This window comes from Apodemus sylvaticus, chromosome 4, assembly GCF_947179515.1.
Source record: "Apodemus sylvaticus chromosome 4, mApoSyl1.1, whole genome shotgun sequence".
NCBI lineage: Eukaryota > Metazoa > Chordata > Mammalia > Rodentia > Muridae > Apodemus > Apodemus sylvaticus.
The window spans coordinates 72,481,126-72,504,096 of record NC_067475.1 but is presented as its reverse complement, the minus strand read 5'-3'; the positions used below and the strand labels follow the sequence as shown (position 1 = coordinate 72,504,096).

The 22,971-nt window shown below is 42.5% G+C and overlaps 2 protein-coding genes across 2 annotated transcripts; both read right to left on the bottom strand.

Annotated features, from left to right (window-relative positions):
* Positions 1-1,987: 1,987 nt before the first annotated feature.
* Positions 1,988-3,343, bottom strand: Ivl (involucrin). The gene has a single exon (XM_052178648.1). It carries the CDS (start codon positions 3,341-3,343, stop codon positions 1,988-1,990), a length of 1,356 nt encoding a protein of 451 aa, XP_052034608.1.
* An 11,287-nt stretch (positions 3,344-14,630) lies between these two features.
* On the bottom strand, positions 14,631-15,068 carry LOC127682271 (sperm mitochondrial-associated cysteine-rich protein). The gene has a single exon (XM_052178647.1). It carries the CDS (start codon positions 15,066-15,068, stop codon positions 14,631-14,633), a length of 438 nt encoding a protein of 145 aa, XP_052034607.1.
* Between the last annotated feature and the right edge of the window lie 7,903 nt (positions 15,069-22,971).

The window sequence follows — 22,971 nt, the reverse complement described above, 5'->3', positions numbered from 1 at the left end:
TACAACCTTTCTCCCTTACCTTTCCTCCTTCCAAGTCTTACTCTTAACCCTTACCTAATTTCCTCAAATTTAATCAGCTGTTCTTTTATCAATTGTTATAATGTGCATATATGTGTATGTACAGGCATAATCTCAAGTATTTTAACTATTTTGTCCATTTAATACTACTTTCATATTAGTTTTTAATCTTATCAATCTTTTCAAAGAAGTGAATCTTGATTGATTTTTATATGTTGTTCTTTTAGTTACTGTTTCATTAATTTCTGCCTTATATTTTATTTCTTGTAGTGCATCTGGGGTTGACTTCCTGTTTTTCTAGAGTCTTGAGGCTCATTGTTAGATCATTTGTTTGAGATATCTGATTTCTCCCTAGAAATGCTTTGCCTGTATCCCAGAGATCTATTAGACTGTTCTGTCCTTTTCATTCATCCTAGGAATTTTTTTCTGTAATCTATACTTCTTCCGTGACCCACACTTAATTCAAAATTGTGTTGTTCAGTCTCCAAATATTTGTGTTGTTTCTGAGGCTTCTTTGGCTATTGATTCTAGTTTTAATTTGGTATGATATAAAAGACAAGGAATAATTTAACATTTTTATTGTTTTTTTCCTTTATTCTTCTCTCATACATTACATCCTACAATTTTTCCACTGTTCAAAGTCTCTCCCCTAATCTTACCTCTCACCAGATGTTCTCCTCCTCCATTTCCCTTCAAAATAAAGAACAGGGATACCCAAAAACTATGGCCTAACAAAATACAAATAGAGTAGGCACAAGCCCTCATATCAAGGCTAGATAAGGCAGCACGGTAGGAGAAAAAGGTTCTCAAACACAGGCAAAAGAGTTAGGGACACCCACACCTGCACACTCATACTGTTGGGAATCACATGAGAACACCAAGCTACAAAAGCATATGCAGAAGACCTAACTCAGAGTCATTTTTGTATTTTTAAAGTGGTTTTGCAGCATACACTACAATTAATTTTAGAGACTGAGCCACCAAGCACAGAGCACACATAGACTGGACAGAGGCCTCTGGCACATAGGTAGCAGCTATACAGGTCAGTATCCATGTGCGTCCCCCCGCAACTGGAGCAGTGGCTGTCCCTAAAACTGTTGCCTGTCTGTGCAATCTGTTCATCACCTGGGGGGCCTTGTCTTGCCTCAGTGATAGAAGATGCACCTAACCTTGCAGAGACTTGATGAGCCAGGCTGTGTGGATACACAGGGTAATCCCACTCCTCTCATAAAAGAAGGGGAGGGTGGAGGGGAAACCCTGTGAGAGGGGACCAGGAGGAAGTACTAATCAGGATGTAAAGTGAATAAATAAAAAAAATTAGTGGAAAAAGAAAGCTCAGGAAGGAAAGTCTAAGGATATTTATCAGAACCCATAAATGGAGTCTTCAAGCATACTAGTCTTATTTCTAGTTCTCCTCCTCTCATGAGTTAAACTAAGATGAGAGACATAGAGCTGCGCTCTGCTGTGGAGTCTGGCTAGTGCACAATGGTACTGGATGAAGGTCAATTAACCATCATTGGTAAAGGCTCTAGTCACGACTGGTGTGCACTGAGCTTGGTTTTGTGATTTTTTTTTTTTTTTAGTGGCTGTTGAATATGATGAGAAGCAGAAAAGAAAAGGCTACATACAGGCTCACAGGATTTTTAGGATTTATTAGACATTTCATATATTCACAGATTCTGACATACAGTAGGAGTAACATCAGAGTCACTAACTATTGAAAGGCCTCCCCTTTTCCCCCACCCTCTACCTCAAGAAGAGGCTGTGATATCTAAGGTTGGGATTGAGCTTCTTGGGCCATAACATCCTATACCCAGCCTGCTATAGACAAGAAGATGGTCAAGGCCAGATAGATTTATGGATGAGTAGGCCAGCCAGGGACCTTAAGGAAGTGTGGATGGCTCTCTTTTCTTATGTGGGATGGTTGGAGAGTCTCTGGGATACTGGAGTGGTTGCATTAGTTGTGGCTTCACTGCACTTTATGGTTCTTCTGCTGCTTCTCTGTAGTGAGCAAGTCTTCTCCTTTCACTGGTTGGACTGGCTTAGTCTCTTGGATTTGGTCAGTGCTTGGTACTAATTGCACTATCTCCTGCTGTGTCAGGTTCCCCAATTCGTGCTTCTTCCTTTCCAGTTGATCATCCTTCTTTACAAGTTCTTGATCCAGTGGCTGGTCCAAGAGTTCCTTCTCCTCTCCTAGGTGTGAGTCATCTAGCTTCTGCTCCCTTGAAGCTTTCTCTTGCTTAAGAGACTGAACCAAGCTTTGATAGCCTTCGTGCTCTCTCTGTTGCGGCTGCTGCTTTCCCAGGTGCAGTTCTGGCTCACGAAGTTTCTGTTTCTCTTTCTGATTCACTGCCATATCTGGTTCATGTGACGCCTGCTGCTTTCCCAGGTGTAGTTCTGGGTCCTCAGTCTCTTGATGCTGCTTCTCTCCCAATTGCAGTTCTGGCTCATGTGACTCCTGCTGCTGCTGCTTTCCAAGGTTCAGTTCTGGGTCACGTGACTCCTGCTGCTGCTGCTTTCCCTGGTTCAGGTCTGGGTCATGTGACTCCTGCTGCTGCTGCTTTCCCAGGTGCAGCTCTGGGTTATGTGACTCCTGCTGCTGCTGCTGCTTTCCCAGGTGCAGCTCTGGGTTATGTGACTCCTGCTGCTTCTGCTTTCCCAGGTGCAGTTCTGGGTTATGTGACTCCTGCTGCTGCTGCTTTCCCAGGTGCAGTTCTGGGTTATTTGACTCCTGTTGCTGCTGCTGCTTTCCCAGGTGCAGTTCTGGGTCATGTGACTCCTGCTGCTGCTGCTTTCCCAGGTGCAGTTCTGGGTCATGCAGCTTCTGCTTCTGGTGCTGTCCTAATGGAAGCTCTTGTTCTTGTAGTTGCTGTTGCTTCTGCTTCTGTCCCAGGTGCAGATCCTGCTCCTGTGGCTGCTGCTGCTGTCTGAGGTGCTGTTTTTGCTCTTGCAGCTCATGCTGCTGTTGCTGTCCCAGGCACAGGAGCCCCTGGGGCTCCTTTGGTGGCTGCTGCTTCTCCAGATGCAGTTCCTGTTCCTGCAGCTCCTGCTGTGGCTTTTCCACCTGCAGCTGCTGCTTTTGTAGTCCTGGCTGCTGGTGGTGCTCACACTCTGGCTCAGGCAGATCCTTCACAGGGTTTGTCCCCTTCTCCACATGTTTGGGAAAGCCCTTCTCTTGAGGCTCGGTGAAGACCTGGCCTTGTGCGGGATGTGGGGTGGGTTGCTTTGTTTGTTCCTGCTGGGTATGAACTGGAGAACACACAGTCTTGAGAGATTCTTGTACCACAGCTGGAGCAGTCACTGGCAGTGTGTGTTGATGGGACATCTTGGAAGCTTCTGTAGACCAAACTGAAAAACAGAAAGGTCAGAGAATGAACTGAAGGCAAGGGAAATAGAAGAACTGCTGCAAATACAGAATATCCATAATGCCCCTGGCTCTTGGCATTCTTACTCCTGAATAGAGCATTCCCCCACTTCCTTAGGTCATGAATCCTAAAAGCAGAAAAGAGCGTGGAAATGGTGAGGGGAGAAACTGCTATCCAGTGAGCCCTCTTCTTCACTGGAGGAGGCTTTACAAAGAAGTTCTGCAAGAATAGACTGACTGTTAGTTAGCCTGCTTTTGTCTGACCTTTTGCTGGATCCTGGAAATATAGTTTCTGTGAACATGTCACAGTATGAAGGAAACCTTAGAAAAAATAAGTGTCTCACAGAGGACCCCAGAGCTCTGGAAAGCTTAGAGTCTATGCTGAAAGCAGCTGGGATTGCAGTCGCATCAGACTAGAGTCATCCAGCACACTGCAGGCACAGCTCCCACCAAAACACTGTGAATTTCCAGGCAGCTCACATAGTCTTTCTGGGTTTTGGGTTTTTTGGTTTTTTTTTTTTTTCTCAAAAAATTAGCAAGTCGTCCTATTTGGCCTGGGAGCTCCTTTCTTCTTTGACCTTCTGAATGTGAGCTGTAGTCCCAGGGCCAGGGTTGAAGAGTGAGGGGCAGCTGAAGAGTTATTGAGAATTGGAGCCTGTTATTCTAAGTCTTGTACTTCTAATAGAATTTCCACACTCCTGTTTTTCATGGCTTTGTCCAAACAAAAAGTACTACAGCACATTTCCCTATGCACATCTATGTGCCTCCTTGAAGGATAAATAATCCAGCTGAATCTAGCCCCAGAGCAGTATCTACCCCAACTCTAAGTAGACACCCATAGGCATATTCTGACCTATTGGGCGCCTACAGCCCTAGCTAAGGTCCCAGCAACTAACACTCACCGAAATCACAGAAGGCAGAAGGCAGAGACTTCCAGCAGAGTCTTGAGCTGAGGAGCAACTAGGGCCCTTTATACTGATCCTGCCTACCTATAGTCCTCAGGTTGGGGGTGGTGTACTGGTTTCACCACTCCAGTTGGTCAACTTCCTCCAGCTCCCTTCTGAGTCACTGATAACTTAGGCAGCAAACCCCCACACCCCCAGGGCTCCCTTTTCTAGCTCCTGTTAGAGCATGTACAAGTGTGAGGGCTCAACCCCTCCTAGCTGAGATCATCTGACCTGGGCACAGGAGAGGACAAGGGGGTGAGAAAGGCATCCTATTTTGTAACTGCAACCAAACTTACCTTTCAGTCTCAATGGGTTTGGATTTGGCCTGATTTTTAAGTTAGTGTATTCATTTCCAAGGACATAGAATGAGAAGCTTTGTGTTTTGGGCATAGTCAGGCCAAGATCTTTGGTACAATAGGGAGTCACTTCTTAAGGGACATATGGTATACATTCTATTGTACTATGAGCCCATCGATACTCAGAATATAACATAACTTGATTCTGTAAGGACATATGGCCTGTCTTGGGAAAGATCAAATAGATGGAAGTAGGAGGTTTACACTCCTTATTCTGTATGCCAGGGACTGCCAATCCCCCACACCATACCCAAAGCATATTTATAGAAGCTCTTAAGGATACTATGCTCAGAAAGGCTCCTGGTTTACTTCAGGCAAAGGAAATAGGAAAGAGTAGGAATGAAATATGTTGGATATATTGCATTTCTTGATGATAACCAAGACTTTCTATAATTACTTTTTGGAAATGTATACCATACAAGCTCAGAACCAAATTGCCACCTCAGAACATTGTCTCCTTCCTTCTTTCCTTCCTTCCTTCTTTCCTTTCTTCCCTTTCTTCTTTCTTTCTTTATTCCTTCCTCCCTTCCTTTCCTTCTTTCTTTCTTTCTTTCTTTCTTTCTTTCTTTCTTTCTTTCTTTCTTTCTTTCTTTCAGGGGCGTAGATTCTAGGCATAGTCTCTTTGTGTACTCCTGGTTGTCCTGAAACTAGCTTACATCTAGCTGTGTAAGCAGGATGGTCTTGAATTCAAATATCCACCTGCCTCTGCCTCCTAAATGCTGGTATTAAAGCCACCATTAGAAAATGTTTCGTAAAATAGATTACAAAATATTATAGAGTGAGAATTTAAGCATCTACCTACTTCAAAATGCTCGTGGTGACCTAACATACATCTGGTAAAATTCAGATTCACTGCTGTACTCAGAAGGCCCTGCCTTATGTGACTTCTGTCTTTGGTCTTGGCATATGTTACCTTCTCTTTGACATGTATGCTGCAATCTCCCTCCAGGTCCTTGGTTCATAGGGCACATCCAAAGTGCTTTTCCTCAGGACTATGCACCCGTTGTCACTTCTACCAATAGGCTCCTTTCCAGTGCTCTGACATGTATTGAAGCTTTGATAGGAATATTGGGGTCTGACCAATATACTCCTCTGACTACTCTATTAGATTGTCTTCCACTTTAATAAACTAATAAAATTTAGTTATTTTATCTACATTTATTTCATTTTTATTATCTATTTTTCACTGAAAAAAAGTTATATTATGAGAGAAATATACTGAGTGTGTTTTCCAGGGTCCCAAGGACCTATCAAAGTCACCTCATATACTAAAACAGTATCAGTATTAAATGACGGAATAAATGACAGCAAATCTCATACCTACAGATAACAACTTTCTAATATTTTAATGTCAACTCATTTTCATGTGTGTGAAAATGTGTGCCAGGAAAATAAAGGTGAATTGTGGCGTATCTTTGCCTTTAGTGCTCAGCTAATAGCTTATTTTACAGAGTTCGCCCATTAACTCTTTTATTATGAAGTAATACAAAAATAATATAGTAAAATAATGTAAAGATAAAAGTTCATTTCTAATTAATCTTGAGAAGTTTTCCAGTTCCCCAAAGTTGTCCTGATGAACACCTAACCTTTATCTTAAGCAGATTTGTTTACAGCACTAAATTCCCTATCTTCCTCAGGTGTATGCTTTAACAGATAGAGGACTGACATGATCCTTCTGCCCTATAAAAAAAATTTGCTAGGCCTTCTCTGTTCTCAGAGCCATGAGGCATCCTGAGCACTACTCTGTAGAAGAGGAACTATTCTACTTTTTATAGCAAAGAAAGCATTCCCCACCCCACCAGAAGTAACCAAGCATTCTCACATGAGCACTCATGCTCCACTTCTGACCTCACATGGGAAGAATCTGTCTCTCCTCAGCCTGTGATAGTGCCAGGGCAGCAGACTGTTCAAGAAGTCACACTGGTCTTGTGGGTTCCCAGAGGCTAAGTATCTGTCCAATCTGCCTCCTACCTGCTGATTCAGACCATAATAACTCAGAAAAGACAGTGTGTGTATGTGCATGAGTGTTTGACCACTGGGCAAAGTTAGGGTGTGGGTATAAGTGCAGAGAACAGAGCCTAGAAACATGAATGTAGTTGCAGGAGGGATTGTCGAAGCCCCAGACTTCTAATGCCCAAAGGTCCCATATTCTGCCCTAGGATTACCCCACTTAGGAACTGGGAATGCATGTCAATAGTGCAAATTTGTCAGTTTGCTGTATGACTGACTTTATAAGTCTCAGATCCTTGTGATAAATCCAAGAAACTATACAGTACAAATTATACAAATTGTGCAGTTTAATGAAGGTAAGGTCTCCCATAACCCATGAAAAGGCCTTGACCCAGTGCTGCCTCAGGTGTTTAAAATCCCAGCCATTTTTTTTCTACAGGAAGAAAATACCAGATTTATCTCTCCTGCTGAGCAGCCTGGTTTAGTTGTGGGTTATTTGTGTATGGGATGGGCATATAAAAGAACTAGCTATTGAAATCCATTGTCCTGGAGGACAGTAGAATTGTTAAGAATACCTTTCATGACTTTCTAGTCCTAGAAAGATGATGGTCCCAGGGAGATGATTTGGGCCAAAGATTCCCATCTCGCCTGGCCCTGCAGCATCTATCTATTGTTGTCTAGTGTAGAGAAGCTCTGAGGATACTGCCCTCCTTTCCGCTGCTCCTCAAGGTACTGCTTTCTCTATCATTCCTCCATCTGCAACTTGCCCTGCCTGCCTCCTTACATATCGGGAGTCTTCCTTGCCTGCCTCTGTTGCCTGCTGAACTTGACCCTATTTTCTCCATTGTCATTCTCACCCTCCAGAGAGAATGAGTCTGAGGGAGATGAGATAAATTAACGCAGGACTGTTTTTTTTTTATTTTTTTTAATTTTTTTTACCTTTCTGGACTTCTGGTGTGCATCTGCATAATCTGACCTGCTTTGCTCCAAATCACTTTGTCTGGCTACCCTGCTGGCATGCCAAAGTGTTCATTCTCACTTTTGGTCTCCAATGCTGGCCCTTCCTCTTCAGTACTGTACTATAGAAGATTGCCAGTTTCATTCTTTTTGGCAAAAACAACAAAAGCATGACTCTTGTTTTGATTTGGGAACAAAAGAAATTTGGTGGAGTGACAGATTCATGCTTTGAATAGAGGAAGTGGGAGATGCTCTGTCCTTTTCCTTCCCCAAAAAAGAAGGGAACGGAGACTTGGTTAGTGAAGGTGGATGAAGACAGGAGTGCAGGGAGGATATGAGAAGGTAAAGGGATGAATATGACAAAAATGTGTTAAATTTGCAGAAAATAAATTAATTTCTGAAAACTTTCCTTTGAAGAGTTTAGAGTGCTGCAGCTTCTTCAGAGAACGTCATCTCTGCTGATGGGGTCCATTTCCTAAACAGATAGGGACTGAGTATGAAAAAAGAAAGCTCAAGCTGTCCAAGTTCTACAGTAAGTTAGAGCTAGACGGAAAACCAGACACCCTGGCTGCTGCTCTGATGCATCTCTGACTTATCAGGTTCCTTAATAGGATTTGATCAGTGTGACAGATTTCACTACATGACTTCAGAGACATCACCTAAGTCCCACAAGTTTCTGTGAGGATTTGGTGAGGCAATATGCATTCTTCCCATATGATTGGTGCTCAGGATACTGGCTGCTTTCTTTTTGGGTGTCATTATGCATGTTGGTTGATATTCATGTAGTATGCTACTTGCGTAAAGAGAACATTTTAAGGAAACAAATTTTTCAAGATTATCAAGGTTGATTTTCTTATTCTTCTCTTAAAAATCATGAGGTCAGCAGTTTCAAGTTAGGCTGGGCCACAAAAAAGAAGAGTCTCACAAGAAAAAGAAAGAAAGAAGAGAGAGAGAGAGAGAGAGAGAGAGAGAGAGAGAGAGAGAGAGAGAGAGAGAGAGAGAAAGAAAGAAAGATTCTGCATTAGAGCAACAAAGTCATTTGCCTTTTAATTTTCCAGTCTATCTATTACCTGCTACTGAGCTTCAAATGACAACTAGCGCATCATAGAAAACCATGTCATCTTTCTTTCTCTAACAAGGTCATGTTTGCCCCCAGTGGGATAATAAATTAAAATGAATTTCTATTCCTAGAGCATAATGGGAGATGGAGGTATCTGGGGGCCTCTGTGGGCAGAGGGGAAATAGTGATTTCGGGTTAAGATTTTATATAGAAAAAGAATCCAAACAATTGAATGAGGGGTGTGTGCACAGTCCTAGTATGATGAGTCAGAAAGGGATAGAAAGGGCTGTATCAACCCCAGAGAATGAGGGGATGGATAGGATGGATGGCATAAGAGACCCAGATTATAAGGCTTTAGGCTATGTGTGTGTAAAGACATGGCATGAAGAGTGGGAGAGGTCCAATGTAGTAGAGAATAGATAGGGCGTGGCTAGGCCCTAGAGAGAAAGAATGGGTGTGGGGCACAGCAGTGGTAAGAGAAAGGCCATCATAGAAGTCCATTCATAGAGCTTCTGCCCGAAGTGTCTTTAAAGTGTCATACAAATAAACAGAAGTAGGCTGGGGCTCTATTTTAACACTTGTTTCTTGCTAATTAGGGTGTATGCAGGGGGCACCTGATCCTGCACCAGCTGCTGCCTGGCTGGTTAATTGCTTTCAAAATTACTTCTGAGAGTGGCTGTAGAAACCACTCAGTCCCATGTGCATATGCGCTAAGAAGGGCATCTGGAAATAATGCTTGGTTCTGGAGTAGCTTGTACCAACAGGAGCTGTCACTCTTGACCTAGCAAGCCTTTGGTAGAACATTCCCCAGTGTGACCCTTTCCTGACCCCATCCATTTGCTCTCTGTATTTGTAGATGATTTGTCATGAAGCCATATAAAACTCTTGGTCTCCAGATGAGTCGTTCTCATGCAGGGTAGCAAATCAATCTTGCTTATCAACCTTCCTCCCCCGCTCATTTAGACACTCTTCAAACCAGGTCACTCAGCCGAGAGGTTACAGATTCCTGAATCTCATGTATGCCAAGATGCTGGTCTGTCTTCCAGTCTGACAGAGGGATACAATCCTTGGCCTCAAGAAGCCTGTTTTAAAACAGACCTATCTCAGGGAACTTCTTGCCTAATAAATAGTCAGTCTTATTAGCTGAGGAGGTTGTCACTCAATGCCACACCAAGGGAGTACTCTGGACCATGTATGCTCTGCATCAAACAGACCCAGAGCTGTGAAAGTGTCCCTGGAGGGCATTTGTAGGAAATAAATCCTCCAGGCCTGTGTATCCCATCCACTCTCATTCAATATATTTTAATCCCTTTCATATTACAGAGGAGTAGCCCAGATTCCGTGGCACCTGATCTCACTTGCCAGCAGTTTCACCGCTAGCAAAGTGAGTCATTTTGATCTCTCTTCCCAGGTCCCTATTTCTACTCCTGAAGAAGCAGAGATGTCATTACGTGTAATGGAGTCTATTTGAAGAGGTACCTAGCGCTGCCACAGAAAAAGAAAGAACTACTGGCCACATTGCAGGCAAGATGGAAAGTGCTGGAGCAGCTAAATGGCTACTTTCCCACTATTCAGGTTTTGCTAGAAAACCCATGCAGAGTGAAGTAGGCAGGGGGAGGATAGAGGTCAGGACGCTATAGGGTGTGGTGAATCAAGCTTCCTCCCTCAGACAAGTATTTGCTTGCTCTGTTCAGACTACACTCTCCCCTCACCCCACCCTAGCATTTCTGCCAGGAATCTCAGGCCCAGTCACCCCTGAAACATGCCCTACCACACTGAGAATGCTAAGGGGATGACCCCTTAGCTCACTAAAGATAACACAGAGATTTAGGAGGGGCAATGGGAGGCAAGGCAAGCCTGGGCTAAGCCTCTGCTTTTGCCTTTGTTTACTTCTGCACCTTTATACTATTCTCTCTCCTGGAAATACCTTTCTTAACTTCTGCCTAGTGGCTGGATTTTATTACCTGCTGTTGGCTTACAGCATTCTTATGCCAGTATTCTTGACCATAGTGGTCCAGCCTCAAACAGGGAAACATCTCTACTGCGTGAAAGATTTCATTCCCATGTGGCATATCAACAATAAGTAAAACAAGTACAGGCACTTATAGCATAAGTTATTTCATCTGATGTAGAAAAACGTGGCAAGAGAAGCTTATGAGGTCTAGGGCATGGGGAAAGACTCTTAAGGAAATAGTCACAGCAAGAACCTAAGGAAAAGAACGTCAGCACCAGTTGAAATGGAGGAGGAGAATGAGATAGCGCAGCAAACAGTGTTAGACAAGTCTTCTGGAACCAGAAAGAAGGCTGATGTGACTGGGCATGTGCCAATAAGATAAGGCTGGTGGAGTAAGTGGAGGCGGATTGTGAAGGAAAAATCATGCAACAACTTTGGTTTTTTGGAGTGACCGAAATAAGAAACAACATGGCAGTGACATCTTCAGACTTAATTTTGAAAATATCTTTCTGACAAGAATAGAATAGTTGGAGCTGTAAGAGACAAGTGTATGATTTTATTAATATCTCAGAAGTAGAATGGTATCAATAGAAATAAGTAGTCAGATTTCAAGTGATTTTTAATAACAGAAGAAACAGATGAGACCTAAATGGGAATCCAACAATGATTCAAACATTTTAGTCCTACATAATAGGATAGAGCCATGGTTAACAGAAGCAAAGAGACTACAGAAGGAATAGCTTCCTGCAAAATCTCAGCTGTGAACTTTGAAACAGGACAGGAATGAGATTCCCATTATAAACTCAGGCAGCCACCACATGGCACTTAAGAGATATACACCTTGAGTTGAGAAAGAGCTTTGTGATATAGACTGAGAATGGTATTTGAAGTCATTTTCTAAGGTGAAATAACTAAAGGAATGAATATTAACAAAAGAAGAAAGAGGCTGGAAGACTATCCCCACTTGTAAATGATCATGGAGATGTGAAGGAAGTCAATGGAACAGAAACTAAAATAATAAGCCGCGAGTTAGGAAACACTACAGGAATATGGAGTGTCCTAGAAGTCCGACCACTGTTTGAAGCAGTGAGGGGGAGGCAGATAGTGAAAAAGAATGCTGTGGACATAAGCAGAGCCTAAGAAAGTTAAATCTGCAGTCCATAAGAGAAATGAGATGTTGACCAACTAGCATAAAATTCGAGTTATGAGTAAGTGCTGAATATTTCAGGCACAGGAAGGGTGGTGATGGAGGTGTTAATTTGAACTTGGCAATCATTTCACAATGTACATGAAATATAAGATGATCACATTGTCTACCATTAAATATACATACTATTTAATATTTTAAAAGATAAGACTATGAATGTCTTTCGTGTTAGGGAACATGGAACTCAATGATCTTGATAAAGGCAATCTATGATAATTAATCTTGATTATAAACTCAGAAGAATCAAAAGACTTAGTACAAACCTTCTGCACATGTCTAGACTGAGTTAATTGAGGGGGGAAGACTTACCTTAAATGTTTGTTGGTGGTACCTTTTTATAGGCTGAATGAAAAGGAGAAAGTGAGCTGAATCCTAGCTCTCGTGTCCCACTCTGCTTCCTTTCTACAAAGACAGCGTAACAAGATGTTGCATGGTCCTGCATCTGTGACTTCTCCACCATGATGGACTCTAACCTATAACTGTAAGTGAAAATAAATATTTCCTTCCTTAATTTTTTCACACTCTACTACAGAAATACCTGTACTGAGGTTCATAAGAGCTTTGTAATAGCCAAACATTGTAAAGGAGCCAAACATCCATTATCCAGAGCATATATATGCTTTGATAAATTTTCTAATCCGGAATAAAGGGGAAATGAACAATATGATATAATTGGAATACTTGTGGGAAATTACCCAAGCTGAGCATGCAGAATGCACATTGATTTGGCTTGGAGGGGAGACTGCTGCTTTGAGTGTGAACTAGGTGAGGACAGCCATTCTATGTGTCAGGGAGAGTGGCATTTCAAGTCTGGAGTGAGTAATGGAGCCTTCCTAGCTATGTTTAAACCCTGGCAGGGGACAGACAGTGAAAGGCTTTCCTGCACTGTTTGTCCATAACAACAGATCCTGTGGTCAGTTCTGCCAAGGTCTCCTCCCACTCTTATCATCCTGGGCGTGGTGGCAAGCCCTGGAACCCACTATCTCCCTCCCTGCAAGAAGCCATCTTTCATCCTGAACTATAGATGGAGGCAACACTCACACCAGTATCAAGAGGCAACTAAGTAGACATATGGATTTTTAACTTTCTTAAACCCTGCAATGGGGAAATGGAAGGACTAAAAATAATTTTTAGTATATAATGTAATAATCCTCACAGAATTGTAACATTTTGTTCATATTCACCCTACCACTTTTGTCTTGCCTCCCCTTCTACTATTCCTTTAATTCAAATAGTCACCTACGGCTCTCACGCTCTGTGCATACAAGAACTCGTGATGTCCATCTGAGTTTGGCTTATTCCATAGCATGATCTCCATCTCTCCATTTGTCTATCATCCCTTTGCTCTTAGCAACATGGAGAAGTGTGGTTGTATATATTTACATTTTATTTTTAAACTGTCCTTAAGATTTTACCCACTCAGAATATCTCAGAACCACCTGTCCCAAACATTATAAGCCACTTGGGAAATTACTGAAATATCCTCTCCCATTTTTTTTACTGAAGTTTTAACACAGTTTATGCAAACTAAATGGGAAGCATTTTGTCCATCGTGGGTGCATTATTACCAATAAACACATTTCCTTAAGTCTAAGGAACTTGTGTACATTATAGATATGATGTACATATTTCGGTTTGGGCTTCTTCATATGTGATGCTTAAGGACACTGAGGAGATATGATTGGAAGGAATAATTTTCTCAGCATTAAATAATCTTATGAAAAAATTAAAAGTTAAAAGTTAAAGGAACAAAAATAGATCTTGCTAGGCAAGCAGCACTAAGGAGAAAATGCAAAGTGAAGGCTTTGGGAAAGGAATATGCACCTCCCACACACACACACACAGGAAGGCAGCAGATGTTTATGAGTACATTGTAGATGACTTCCTAGCCTACCTAGCTCACTCAGATGCATTGCTTTGACACAAGGGCAGTTTAGAGTGAAGTAGGAACCTGGCATCAGGAAATATGAGACGAGCTGGGTCAGACCCTCTGTTTCATACATGAATCATCCCTTTATGCCACAAACTCTTTTGATGTGTGAAACAGATCCAGATGTACAGCAGTTCATTCTTCCCCAGAGCCAAGGTGACATCAGAGGCCTCCCCTGGCACTGCCAGCCTTAATTTTGCTGAGTCCTCTGTGGTCTCAGCGTGATGGGGCCCTGCAGTCATCTCAGGGGCAGTATGGAGGTTTGTTTCTTCGAGAATCACAAGTTCTCCAAAGAGTTGGGATTTAGAAATTAGACACCATCACTTTACCTAGGACTGAAGGGGTTCCTGTGATACAGGACTTTCACTTTAAAAGCAAGACAGGAGCCAGGAATGTAGCTGTGGTCGAATTTGTTCAGCTTGAATAAGACCCTGGGTACAAAGCCATGGCCTTTGAACCCAGCAGAATCCAGCAAAAGATTAACCAGCAAAAACCCAGAAAGAGTATGCCTTACTCTTTTCAGCAAAGGCTGTGCCTTGGACATAAGTTTTCTGTCTCTACAGCTCTTAGAATGTACCCAGTTTACTCCATTAGGCTAGACTGGTGAGACAGTTTCACATGTAAATAAAAGAGAGGAAGACAATGTGCTTTTTATTTGCTCTTTTATTTCTTTGCTATCTAAATGTCAGGATCACTAGACAAGATGTTTCTATCCTTTTCTACCTTCCATTTCCAGTTGCAATAGTAGCCTATGGTTTGGTCGAAATGGTAACTTATGGTCGAGTGGACTTGTTGGTTATTGTGAAAGCAGCATCTTTACAACATAGTCTTAGCCTGACCTGTAGTAATCCTATACCCTGTGAAAAGGGCATGGTGTCAGGGACAGTCTACTTAGTTGACTTCTTGTTCCAACCGCCTTGAGCACCTTGAGGGGACTGTGGTGTTTGTGCTCCCCTATCCTGAGTTTGGCCAGATGAATCAGAATCTGACTCGGCCTTGTTTTCCGAAGAGCAGCAGGTGGGTTGAGCGCAGCAAGGAGGCGCCTGTGGGCAGCAGGTGCACTTCTTGGGGCAGCAGGAACACTTCTGCGGGCAGCATGGCGGTTTCAGCGGACAAGGACAGGTGGCTGGACAGGGACAGGGGGGCGGGCATGGGGGTGGACAGGGACAGGGCTTTGGCGGGCAACATGGGGATTTGGGTGGGCAGCATGGGGACTTGGGACAGCAAGGTGGTTTCTGCGGACAGCACGGTTTAGGTGGGCAACATGGTTTTGGTGGGCAGCATGGAGGAGGGGAGCATGGGTTATTTTTGGATGGATCACTCATCTTCTTTAGGATTGGAGTTCCTAGGGGGGAAAAAAAAGAATATTTGAATGACTACCTGGAAGTCTGCTTAAATCATCACCTTTGGTCTCCAAATGCATCTAAATCTTCAGGGTGAAAACTAAGACCATAGTTAAGGAGGGCTGGCCTCTTAGAGGACAGAGGTAATGCCCATCCATGTTGTCACAGGTATTTCTGTGTGTGCTCTTTACTAGATAGCCATTTTTCAGATAAAGAATATAAAGTTACGAATATGTGATAAATTTGCTTAACGATTCTTAGTGAAGAGTAAAGAGACCCATAGGCTGATTTTTGAGTCACATCATAAGCTTTATCTCATCTAATGATGATTACACCAATCTAAAAGGTGAGCATTTTATTCACTATTTTAAATATGAAGGCAACTGAAATTCAGACATCTACTTCAGTAGTTTGTAAATGGATTCGAAACAGGTTCTATCTTACCCCAGATTATGTGTATATTCTGGTCTAAATGTGGTTTCTAGGAACGTAGATACAATAGGATTCTCAGAGCCCCCAACTTTTACTCCCTTTCTGAATCTACCAGATCATTCCATGAGCTTTGTAACATGGACCATCAACCGCCACTGGGTAGTGTCAGCAAGACACTAATAAGAGTGCCCCAGGCATTGCAAGGGCTAAAGTGCAAGTCCTAGTTGTATAAGCCACAGGCTGAGGCTGCTCCGTTCACATCTCCCAGCTATTATCCCTTCTCTAAGGAAGCAGCATCAAGGGTTGGAGGAAGGAACTTGACCTTGGAGAGACCTCAAATGAAACCATTCAAAACTTTTGCAATCGTTTTATCCTTTGGTAAATAGTGAAATATCAAATAGCTTTGTTTGGGCTCAGGTCAAAATCACTAAGAATTCAAAGACAGAGAGACAAGGGTTGTCATGTAACTGAAAAGGAGATACCTAAGTAAACAGGATGTTTTGGTACACTCTTAATGTATACTCAGTTCAGACAACCACACATCCATGTGAGATAGGTACCAGGCCTGTCAGAGTCCTGTCACCCAAGTGGAGGAAGATGTTGTTGAAGTAGTCATTGCCTAAGCGTACACTTAGCCACCCTCCCAACCTGTAGAATCCACAGGCATTTTTTAAAAACACTCTGTGGCACAAACTTTTAAAATGTTGCCAAATATTGATGTTTGTATACATGCATATTTATGTGTGTGTGTGAGGGTGAGTGTGAGTGTGTGTGAGGGTGAGTGTGAGTGTGTGTGTGTGTGTGTGTGTGTGTGTTCATGTTCTTATTCTGATGATACAAGAAGGGAATTAGCTTGAGGTTTGTGACAGTGTCTATAAGCTGGATCAAGTTGAGATTAATTACACTTTCTCATTAGGGTCTTCATTTGAGACCTGGATCAAGAACTCCTTTAATGATTCCTACTCTGCTAAAGTTTTGGTCTCCTGTAATGGACCCTTCCACCTGTTTCCATCCTTTCCTTTCCCTAATACTTAGACTATCCTCTGGTCCTGTTGTCCAGAAGATTCAGGGACTCCTCGGGACAGAAACTACAAATTACTTTTACCAGCTGGTACCTGTTACCCTAGGTAGAAAGCCCTGGAAGTTCTTGAATTTGGTGGTTACTAAAGACTCCTGCAAGATGACCTATATTGCCATAGGAATCACTCTTTATGACATCATAGCAGATGCAAGGCCTTGGCTGTCCTGGAGGATGGGTGCAGGTTCTTAGACTCATTCCTTTTCCATCTGGGAGCTCGACCTAAATCCAGTTTACACTTGACAAACTGGGTGCCAATGAGCCTAGGTGTGGCTGATACCTCCACCCTGTGGAGACAGTGACTTTCTGACTGACAAGCTAATTAATTGCTCAGTCCCACCTGTTCTCTCTCCACTCAACTTTGTGATCCTTACTCTGAACTTCCCATGTAGGAAGAAGGTCCCTGGCATCTGAGGAGGGTCTTCGGTATTCCTGGATGTAGACATTGAGGACTTTCAGAGGTCCAAGGATGCTCTGAATCCCCTCACCACAGTAGCAGCAGGGACAGAAATGTGAAGGGAGAAAACTCTGGATATCAGCCCTTCACACTCCTGAGTTTCTCCCTCAGTGATGAAACTATACTGTCAGGACTGTTTCCATTTCAAAAAGGTGTGATTTGGGGGACAGAGTTTTAATTCTCTTGTAACTAAGCCTACCAGTTATAAAGGTTTTCTGTTCTTTGTTAAGAAACGTCTACTGTATCAAGAGGATGAACCTGGAGCAGCATTACTCTAAGTCATCCAGTCCCTCCCTGGACAAGAGATGTCACAAAGGGGTTGAGCTGGTAGATCTGCCTAGCAACGCCCAGACTTGCCTAAGATTGAAGTCAGTAAGAAGGAGACAAACAGAAAATGACAGACACATTAGCATAGCTTAGCAGTAGACACTAGTTCAGTCAGGAAAAAGTGAGGAGTGTCTGAGTCTCTACCATCTTGGTTTAAAGATATTTCACAAAAAGTGTGTGTGTATGTGTGTGTATGTGTGTGTGTATGTGTGTGTGTGAGTGTGTGTGTGTGAGTGTGTGTGTATGAGTGTGTGTGTGTATGTGTGTGTATGTGTGTGTGTGAGTGTGTGTGTGTATGAGTGTGTGTTTGTGTGTTTGAGTGTGTGTGTGAGAGAGGGAGAGGGAGAGGGAGGGAGAGGGAGAGGAAGAGAGAGAGAGAGAGAGAGAGAGAGAGAGAGAGAGAGAGAGAGAGAGAGAGAGAGCATGTGCGTTTGAGTAATCCTGCACGAAGTGCATGTTTCGGAGCTCATGAAGCCTTAGTGAGTTTGGAAGTGTATATCTGTGGGAAGTCCCTTATCTGCTTCTTCATCTTGTTTGTATCTACTCCTTTAAGGTCCTCAACCTGAGGCCAGGCTCAGAGGAGGATCCAACACCCTGTGTTTGTTTTCTATTGCTTCTCTTTCTGAGTGTAGCCTGCTCCTCTATTTATTCTCTGTTTCTCCTTGTCTCTACTTATCTCCTCTATTTCTCTATGTGTCTCTCTGTCTCCCTGTCTCTGTCTGTCTCTGTCTGTCTCTGTCTCTCTGTCTCTGTCTTCCAGTCTCTGTCTCTGTCTCTCTGTCTCTGTCTCTCAGTCTCTGTCTCTCAGTCTCTGTCTCTCTCTGTTTCTCTCAGTCTCTGTCTCTCTCTGCTTCTGCCTCTCTGCCTTTGTCTCTCTCTGCCTCTGTCTCTCTCTCTCCGACTCTGTCTCTTTCTCTCTGACTCTGCCTCTTTCTCTCTCTCTCCTCTAACTTGAAGGACACTATACTTACAGGGCAATTCAGAGCTTCCTTGTGACTGAGAAGTCCAGATTGTTAGGATCTATCCATCTATCCAGGTCTAGACAGGCTGTTTTTACAACAGCGTTTCTCATCTCAGTACAGAGCTCTTGAGCTACATACACACACACATACACACACACACACACACCATTATCCTTGTGTTGGGTATAGAGAAACAAATTCCATATTAGAAGTGGCAAATAGGCTAGGAGTCAATCTAGTCCACTATAACATAGGAGAGACATAGACAAACCCCTGAGCAGTCTTACCACACTGGAAACGAGTCCATCCCAAACCAGCTCTGCAGCCATCTTGTCGACTGGTACAAGTAGTCTGTTATACTTTATTCGGTTGGACTCTGGTTACTCTCTTCCCTTCAAGAGGGGTACTTTTCCTTTTATGCAGGTATAGTTAACCTTCTTGAATCCTCCTACATGTAAAACCTTACTACTACCTACTGCTTCCCCTCAGAACAAGCTTCTCCCTGACTCCTATGTCCCCTTCTTAAGGCAGCTACTCACAATCTGCCCCCAGAAGTCTGCCCACTGTCTTAACTCCAAGGTGCAGGCCCAGGGCTACTTCTTCAAGTCTTTCTGCTATTCTGCTTCAGTGAGGATTGACCAGAATCCAAGTTCATTAAGGCCCTAGAAGGCTTGCCCTCTCTGGGTATCCTCTCTCACTTATGGCTCTGTTAACTCATGATTAATAGCCTGGCTCAGAGGAGATGGCTGTTGGATTCTGCTTACATCCTTTTAGGATCTTTGAATGGCTTCCCATACTTAAGAATCTCTCTCCAGTCTCTAACCTCTCACTAAATACTATTCAAACCTGAGGTCCTATGTAAGTACCACTCAAACTTCCTTGGTACATCAGCTAAGTCCATATGTTTTCTTAAAGTTCCTTTCATCAAATGTTAAACTCTTAGCATTTTATAACAGTTCCCCCAATAGTTGATTTTCTGCCTTTCTATTTTCATCTTGCTACTGTTCTAACATCTTACGTGCAGTATATAGTATTATGTGGACATCATTAAATGATGAGTAAAGGAACAAGCAGAGAAAGAAGACCCAATAAGACAAGGCTTGTATGTGTTACCTGATCTGGTAACACAATTCTTCCTCAAGCTCTTCTTAGTTCACCATTTCCATACTTGATTCCCGGTGTTAAAAGTGGTTTTCTGGATGTTTTCAGCAGGTAGATAGATGCTGGATCTTCCTCAGCAGTCTAGTGAGTCCATGACACTCAGAAGCCAAAGTCTTCTGACCCAAGTGCCCTGCTTCCCTCCCCTCTAAACTCTCAGCTCTTCTATGACATCATAATGCTCTCCCCAAGATTCTGTGACTAGCCAGCTGGCTTGCCTTTGCCCACTGCTGCTTAAAGTTAAACCATCTCCTTGGCTGCTCTTGCCAAAATCCAAAAGTTCTTTAGCTAATTCACAGCCTTTCATTATCACCCCCCAAACAGTTTAAAACACAAACTATATTGTCTAGACTGATACACTGTATCTTAAAAAGCGAGATAAGATACAGCCATTCTTCTTGGAAAAAGCAATGTTTACTGAGACTTGGTAAATAGCCATATAAAATAGAAGAGAGTGAAAAAGACATTTCCATTTCAGGGGAGCTGGTAAAAATTTCCATTTTAGATATGGAAAATGTAAAAAATATTTGGTATAGGCAATGGAAGGCCATTTGGCAGCGAAACTCACTGTGGCAGGGTCAGAGTGAGGAGTATAGAGGTAAGGTGGACTGAAATATAAAAGAAGCTAGAAGCTCTGTTGAGGATTTGCATGTGTAAGGAAGAGTGAGGGCTTATGGGACTTTCAGGGAGGGCGGGATCCAGGAAAGGGGAAATAATTTGAAATGTTAAGTATATATTGAATAAAAAATGAAATATAAAAAAAGTAAGAGCTCAGATTATACTGAGGACAATTGCAATCACTGAAAGAATTTACACAAGGGATGTGGGCCTCTCTTTACTGTGAGAAGACAAGTCCATCCAGTGGCAGATTTTTAAGGTAAGCTCAATTTTATTACCTAATATAGCACTTAGACAATTGAATTATATTTGTTCTGTCCCTTCCTCTACCCCATTCTCTTTAAAGATAGTGAAGTGTTGTCCTTCACATATATAAGGCACCAAGCCACAACACTGACAGAAAGGCCCCCTGGTCAGGTCCTCATGATCTCCCAACCTGCATCATATCCTAATTCATTGTTGATGGTTCTCACCTTCTGTGTCATTCTTCAGATGGCAATGTATCCAGTCCAAAGACTATAGAGGCCTCTGTAAATTGAATTTTGGAGAATCTACCTTATTTTTTGGCTCATATATCCCTCTAGAATACCAAACTTTTATATCTGATTATTTACTTGTTATTCTTACATAATTCAGTACTTCCTATATAATTTGCACAATTCTGAACCATGTTTTCTCAAAGCAACTTCACAGATCAATGAATATTATTACATTCATTGTTCTCTACCAATTTGATATGTTAAAATTGTCTTAAGTAGTTTTAAGTTCTCACTAGTATTAAGCCCTGATTTGTTCTTTTTATTTTTATTTTAATTTTCAAAGATGAAACCTAGAGTCACGTGACCACCGTACCCCATATGATAAGCAAGTTTGTGGTGGAAAGATGGTAGAGATATAGGAAAGGTTTGTGTACTATGAAGAGAGACAGAATTAGGGAAGCAAACATTGGTGAGGATTAACCAGATGTGAGTAGCCTGCCCTGACACCTGAAGCCATGGTGAGGTCAGGCCTGTGCTGACACTGAGATCGATGTCTGAGTCTGTGACTGGCCTTTCAGCAGCAGGCCTTCATCTGACCTAGGCAGTACAATAGAGCTGGTCCCAGCAGCAAGGGCATGCCTGAACCCTCCTGAGGGAATGAGCTCAGGATAACCTATTCTGCCACCTGCAGACCTCTATAAGCAGGAGAACTGGTCCTGCCCCTCACATGGGCCAAGTGGGAGAGCTGACCCTGGAGGCACTGATACAGGAAAGCTGGTAGCTTAAACAACACAGCCACCACCCAGGCTCAGATCCAGGCCTTTGAGTTGGCTCACCCTAACTTCTACCCCATTTATGAACTGCTGGAGTGTATGACAAGGCTGCTCCTGCAGAACCAAAGCAGGACACAGGACAACAGGATATCTGAGAAGAACCCCAGTGAAGGCTGTAGCAGAAACTAGAGGCTTCAAACCATACCAATGACTCATTGCAATGAACATTGGCAAGTAAAGTTGTTTGGGCAAAAGGATATACTGTGTGATAAATACACCACGATATGCTATAGCTTCCACAGTGAGATATTTTATTTTATTTTTCATTTCTTATGATTTTTTTGCTCTTTTTTGTTGTTTTTATCTTTTGTTTTCTTTTGGGGGGAAGACTGAAAACACAGAAACTAGATATAGACGAATGGGGAGATGAACAGAATTGGAGTGCATGAGTGAAATTCACAAAAAAATCAATAACAATTTTAAAATGTTTATTTTTAGTAGAAAATATATTTATGTACTATTTTCTGATCATAAATTTATGGTCCCCTCTTCCAGCTTCTCCAAGCTCCTCTCCATATCCCCATCCATGCAAATTCATGCCCTTCTTTTCTTTCTCTCATTAGAAAATAGCAGACATTTAAAATGAAATGAAATAAAATAAAATAAAGCAGACAAAAAGAGAGGACACAACAAACAAATGAATAAACAAACAGAAGAAAAGGAGCCAAAGAAAAGACATAAGAAACACACATTCGGAGGCACACACATTTGGGCACACATAAGCTTTTCTGGCTTAGAACTGTGCATGCTGCCCTACTCTGTGTATTCACACGTGCTTCAGTACTGTTGTATTTAAAAGGCCTTGCGTTGTTGGTGTCTTCCCGCTTTACTGGTTCTTAAAAATCTTTTCCCTCCTCTTTCACAATTTCCACAGTTTCACTGAGCCCAGAAGGGAAGGAATTTACTAGAGACACCCCTTTTAGGACTGAGTGCTCCAAAACTCTCAAAACTGCACATTATCGAATCGCAGGTCTTTATATTTGTTTCCATATACTGTAGGAGGAAGCTTCTACAATGATGGCTGAGCAACTCTGATGACACTGATCGTTGAGTTTAGGAGAATGTTAGTAGTCATTTTACTGCTATGTTTCTTTAGCAGAAAAGTAATATTTGGTTTTCCTCTAGGCCTATCAAGTCTCAGTTTCTTGGCCACCAAAGCATTGTCAACCATGGGTTCCATCTCATAGAGTGGGCCTTAAATTCAATTAGACATTTTTTGTCTAATTTTTTTGTGCCACCCTTGCACCAGCATACCATGCAGGTAAGTCATCATTGTAGGTTGAGGTTTGTAACTGTGTTGTTGCTTACTTTTCTTCTCTGGTAGGTTGCAGAATACTGACCAATACTATAAACTCTAGTCAGTAGGGGTTAAGTCTCTGAGTAGGCACCACCCCAACTTCTCCCTGTTCTGCAAGCTATGTGAGTGTTGTCCTTAGCAATAGGACCTTGCCATCAGTTTGTGAAGAGCAAAAAAACTCTTTGTACTTACTTGGGGAGTTTGGGGGGTTCTCTGAGGCTCCTTTGGGCAATAGTTTAGTTAG

Excerpts from the sequence above, each read along its gene's own strand:
- Ivl (XM_052178648.1), bottom strand. The coding sequence starts at position 3,343 with ATGTCCCATCAACACACACTGCCAGTGACTGCTCCAGCTGTGGTACAA.
- LOC127682271 (XM_052178647.1), bottom strand. The coding sequence starts at position 15,068 with ATGAGTGATCCATCCAAAAATAACCCATGCTCCCCTCCTCCATGCTGC.